General features: G+C 43.8%; 1 protein-coding gene across 1 annotated transcript in view; it reads right to left on the bottom strand.

The window, feature by feature from the left end:
- CD109 (CD109 molecule) overlaps positions 1-5,842 on the bottom strand; it is a 113,999-nt gene that overhangs the window by 30,582 nt on the left and 77,575 nt on the right. Inside the window, exon 23 of the mRNA XM_081828545.1 lies at positions 4,498-4,674. Coding sequence (XP_081684671.1) covers positions 4,498-4,674 — 177 coding nt within the window. The remainder of the gene's footprint in view (positions 1-4,497; positions 4,675-5,842) is intronic.

Below are 5,842 nucleotides of genomic sequence, written 5' to 3'. Positions count from 1 at the left end.
AGCCCGATGCAGGACTCGATCCCAGGACTCCGGGATCATGACCTGAGCCGAAGGCAGACGCTTAACCATCTGAGCCACCCAGGCACCCAATAAATAAAATATTTTTTTAAAAAAATGAAAGAAAAAGAAAATGAAATGAGAGCTCCTTGGGGCTCCTGGGTGGCTCGGTCACTAAGCGTCTGCCTTCGGCTCAGGTCATGATGCCAGAGTCCTGGGATCGAGCCCCGCGCCGGACTCCCTGCCTGGCAGGAAGCCTGCTTCTCCCTCTCCCACTCCCCCTGCTTGTGTACCCTCTCTCGCTGTGTCTCTGTCAAATAAATAAATAAAATCTTTTTAAAAAAAAAGAAAATTAAATGAGAGCTCCTAAATGGGAAGGGAAGGCCACTCTGAGGGAAACACCACTTAAACGATGAGAAGGAGCCAGCCATGGGAGGATCCCAGGAGAAGGAAGAGCAGGTTTAAGCCCTGAAGCACCACGGAGCCGGGAGTGCTCCAGATGGAGCCAAGGGGGAGCCAAGACAGGGCAGCCTCAGTGAGGTGAGAGATGGAGGCCAAGGCCAGGTCACCCACTGCAGAACCCATTAGAGAATTTTAAGCAAGTAAGTGACCTGATTTTAACATTTTCAAAAGATCCCTTTTATTGGAATGCCTGGGTGGCTCAGTCAGTTAAGCGTCTGCCTTCCACTCAGGTCATGATCTCAGCGTCCTGGGATCAAGTTCCACATCGGGCTCCCTGCTCAGCGGGGAGCCTGCTTCTCCCTCTCCCTCTGCCTGCCGCTCCCCTTGCTTGTGCTCGAGCTCTCTCTCTGACAAATAAATAAAATCTTAAAAAACAAATGTCCCTTTTATTATATGTGGAGCCTGTATTGAAGGGGAGTGGACCGAGAAGCACAGAGCTTTCTAAAAGGAAGCCACTGGAGTTGTGCAGCTGAGCAATGACAGTGTTCAAGTGGAATGGAAAGAGAGAAGAACCTCACATTTGTTTCTGAGGCAGATGGACAGGGTTTCCTTGCTAACTGTGAACCCTAAGTCCCCGGCCAGATGCAACTAACTGCATACACTACAGCTAACAGTTATTAGGCATTTACTGTGTTAAAGTGCTAAAATATCTTATTTCATCTTCAAAACAGCCCCCACGAAGTGGGTACTTTATTACCCCTATCTTACAGGTGGGAAAACAGGCCCAGAGCAGGAGGTAGGACTCAGAGCCCGGGTGTGACCCCCTCCATAGCTGGTGCTGTAACCAGGGGGTTCTGTCCCCCAAGGTGGGGCTGGCCTACCTCACAGAAGTAGTGCTCTTCATGCCTATGGCAGCTTGCAAGACTATGTGGCCTTTAGAGAACCATGTTTTTTCTGCCCTCTGGCCCTCTGCACCTTCTAACAACCAGCACATGTGAGGAAGGCTCCCAAGCATCAAGGAGATGCAGCCCCCCTCACCCCTCACCTCTCCACCCCCCTGCCGAGACCGGCTTTGAAATACTGCAGATTGGTGCTCAGCCTGGCTAAAAATACTGCAGATTGGCGCTCAGCCTGGCTAATGGCTGGCCTGAGGGACCAGCACTCCTTTTGCGGGGAAAAAAAAAAAAAAGATACCAAGGATTTGGAGCGTTCATTTTTTAGGAACCTCTGCTAACCCAGAGCAAAGTATCTAGAACACAACTCTACTTATCTTTAAGGGATGATTTTATCATTTTATGAGTCCTTAAATGGTTCAAACTAGAAAATTCATTCTCTTTTTTTTATAGCACTGATATTTGACTAGCCAACATTACAATTCATGAAGCATATAAAATATGGAATTATGGGGCACTTTCTAAAATATTTTACCTTATTTTATTAAATTAGCCCAAAGAATGTGTATCAAATTATAAAGCAACAGTATAGTTCCTACCTACTTTCTACTTGAAGCCAGTCACACTGAATTTTGAATACAAGTCAGAACCTTGTTTTTAAAAGGTGCAGTTAAATTAAGACAATTCCAAATATTTTTCATCTCCTTAAGTATAACCATTATGGCAATGTGTAAAATCTCATTTTTCTTTTTAGCATGGCATACACTGTACCACCAAGAGCACTCGATACCACTTCTTAAACCTAATTACAAAAGAACTTGAAAAAAGCAGCTTTCGTATTTATATGTTTAAATATGACTGATCCACAAATACATGTATGAAGGAGGATAATCTTAAATAGCTCTGTATGGAAAGTACCAATTGGTAGATCTCTGAGAATTTCCTGAAGACCTAACCACATCCCAGTCATGCAGGGCCTGGCTCTAATCTGAGGGAACATATACCACTCTCTCCCTCCCCACAGCAACACTCAGTTCACACTCAGCTCTGACTCCAATCCCTGGTCTCCCTCAGTTTGTCCTCTCCTGCAGCACATGGTTCCTGACTCACAACCCCCTTCCTCCCTTCCAGCTCTTATCTCTGCCAGCCTACCCTAGGGAGAGCTTTGGACCCCCACCAGCTCATCCTCTTGGATCCCACATCTTACAGCTCACTGTGGTCTAACCTGACACCAGATTCTAACCTTTGCTGTCTCCTTCCCTATAAGAGCCCATGCTCCCCCTTACTATTTTATCAGAAGCCCCACTGAGACCTCTTGCACACTGGCCATGTTCAATCATCTTGGCCAATTACTGGACCTTTTCCATCCTAAGCTTATGGCTTTTAACAACCTAAAAACAAAGTTGCAAAGTAAACTTATCCCATATCGATCTGAGGAAGAACATGAATTCCAGAACCAGATCACCTGAGAGTAATCATGGGTAAGTTATATAACCTCCCTGTGCCTCAGTTTCCTCATCTGTAAAATGGAAATAATATCAGTACACCCATCTCCTAGGATTTTCGTAAGAATTAAGTGAAAACATAGGGCGCCTGGGTGGCACAGTCAGTTAAGCATCTGACTCTTGGTTTCAGCTCAGGTCATGACTCAGGGTCATGAAATCCAGCCCTGCGTTGGGCTCCGTGCTCAGCACAGAGTCTGCTTAAGATTCTACCTCCCTCTCTCTCTGCCCCTCCACCCATCGTGCACACACTCATGCACACTCGCTCGTGTGCACTCTCTCTCTCTCTCTCAAATAAATAAATAAATAGGTAATCTTAAGAAAGGAAGAAAAGAACTAAATGAAAACATTTTCAAAGCCTTTAAACAGGGTTAGTTATTACCACTGTAACATAAAATTTAGTTTAGGATAAACAAGTCCTTACATAATGAGGGAACCTGGAAGAAAAGCTCACATCAAAATAGTGTCTTTAAGCTTTCTAATTCTTAACTGTGGAGAAGTTAGCAAAAACCACTAACAGCTTGCCTCGATTTGCATTTAACCCATTCCTTCCAAAAAAATACCAATAAATAAAACACTTAGGAGTTGGGAAGTGTTGACTTGATTTTTAGATTATACTGAACAAGGGGTAGTTTTTTTTTTTAGCATTTTGCATAAACCATTCTAATCCTCATGAGTTTGAGGGGCAGCAGGTCTCCCAAACTGTGTAGACAGATAAACTCAGCCACAAAGAGATGTTGCTAGAAGTCCCCTAACATGGAAGCGCAAAACCGAGCCTGTAACTTTGGGTGGCTGACTTCTGGAGTATTTGAGGAAATCAAACTTACACGTTATTATTATTAAAAATGTTGTTGTTTTTGTCTAAGTATGGACATTAAGCACATGAGCTCTGGGGTCAGGCAGTGAGTTCAAATCTCAGCTCTGCCACTCACTTGCTATGTGACCCCGGGCAAGTTAATTAACTTTCCTGTGTCTCAGTTTCCTCATCTGTAAAAACAGGAGGGCAATACTAACACTGCGAGCATTAAATGAGACATTAGGTATAAAGTGCTTAGAACACTGCCTGGTACATATAAGCGCTCAGCTAATGACAGCTGTTGTTATTTGCAAGGTGCAGACACAAAGCATCTGGTGTCTGTGAACAGTATCAGCCTCTCTAGGAGTCAGGGGACAGTAACCACCAGTGTGGCATCTTCTGATGCCCTCCCACCTACCTGACACTTTAAATGCACTGAGAAGGTACCCACCCCATGACGCCCCAAGTGTGTCTGTACAGACTGTCTTCCCTGAACAGGGAATTCCTTGAGAAGGAATGCCCTGACCTCCTCTGTTTCCTCAGCCGCAGAGCTGACGCCAGCACCAACAGATACTCCATAAATGTGTGATGAATAAATGAACACTCAGTCCTCTAGATTTTTCGGGAGCTTTAAATGTCACGTCCCTTATTAAAATACAAACCCCTCTAGACGCTAACTCCTTAACATGTTGGCAGCAATTAGTGACAATTAGCTGCAGGAAGAAGGGTGACAGCTTCCGGCGACTTGTACTTGTAACGCATTTCAACACCATCTAGTCCTACAATCGCACAGCAAAGACAAATCGGTCTATACTGAAATACGGTCTAGAGTGGACTCTCCCTAAAAAAAAAAAAAAAGAAGAAGAAAAGAAATTTACAAATGAAAGTATATTTCTAAAATGCTTACCTTGCCTCATAAATGAAAGGGCTTTTTCTTTTAAGTTTTCTGTCAGTTGTCTCTTTTTAGTCAGGTAATCCAAAACATAAATATTGGGAGCAAAATTTATCATGTTCTGTTCACCACAGCCATAAGGCATCCGAATCAATGAGGCTAAGCCATTGATGGAAGAACCGAGGATATCTCCTGAAAACACAAGATATTCGATACAATCAGCAAATAGTCCTGGTGGCCAGGAGACTTCCGCGGAGTACAGAAGGTGGCTGACATTGAAGCGATGATTACTCCACTGCTTGGAACAGACGACAGACTTTACGACAAGCTTTTAGGAAGACTGGTCAAATAAATAGCTGACAGCACAGTGGCACTGAACTCATAGATGGTGGGACAAATCAGACTTCTAGCTCAGGTAAAGATGCGGCATACGCTAGGCAAAAAAAATAAGCTTAAAAAACCATTCTTCAACAAAAATGGCAGGAATCGACCATTAGGAAACCATCATTTTTATATAGGAAAGAAATGTTTTATTAGTAGTGTTCTTCACATAACTAGAACTTCACTCTGATTTCTTACCTATACACTATAAACACTTGAGAAATGATTTTTTTTTTAAGGGCAAGGATTGTAGTATTTTTTAATGTGTTCTCTTTAGCAAAAACACAGTAGAATTAACACATAGAAGTATTTCAATGAATCTCGGGATCAAAAAGGATTAGGAATATTCTTCAAAGTTAGTAATATACAATTAAACAAAATTCCTAAAAGACACCTCGGGGCGCCTGGGTGGCTCAGTAGTTAAGTGTCTGCCTTCAGCTCAGGTCATGGTCCCAGGGTCCTGGGATCGAGTCCCACATCGGGCTCCCTGCTCAGCGGGAAGCCTGCTTCTCCCTCTCCTACTCCCCCTGCTTGTGTTCCCTCTCTCACTGTGTCTCTCTCTGTCAAATAAATAAATAAAATCTTTTAAAAAATAAAAAATAATAAAAGACACCTCTAGGGGCACCTGGGTGGCTCAGGCGTTAAGCATCTGCCTTCGGCTCAGGTCATGGTCCCAGGGTCCTGGGATCGAGACCCACATCGGGCTCCCTGCTCCGCGGGAAGCCTGCTTCTCCCTCTCCCACTCCCCCTGCTTGTGTTCCCTCTCTTGCTGTGTCTCTGCAAAATAAATTAATAAAATCTTTAAAAAATAAATAAATAAATAAAAAGAAGACACCTCTACCCACATTCTAACACTATGACTCAGGGAAATAAGTAAAACTTCAGAAATACAGAGGCTGAGTTCTAATTCTGACCCCACTGTGAGGGGCGCCTGGGTGGCTCAGTCAGTTAAGCGTCTGCCTCCGGCTCAGGTCATGAT

This window comes from Leptonychotes weddellii, chromosome 8 (assembly GCF_054177405.1).
Source record: "Leptonychotes weddellii isolate Sample4059 chromosome 8, ASM5417740v2, whole genome shotgun sequence".
Lineage (NCBI taxonomy): Eukaryota > Metazoa > Chordata > Mammalia > Carnivora > Phocidae > Leptonychotes > Leptonychotes weddellii.
The sequence above is the reverse complement of the archived record's forward strand: the minus strand, read 5'-3'. Positions and strand labels throughout refer to the sequence as shown.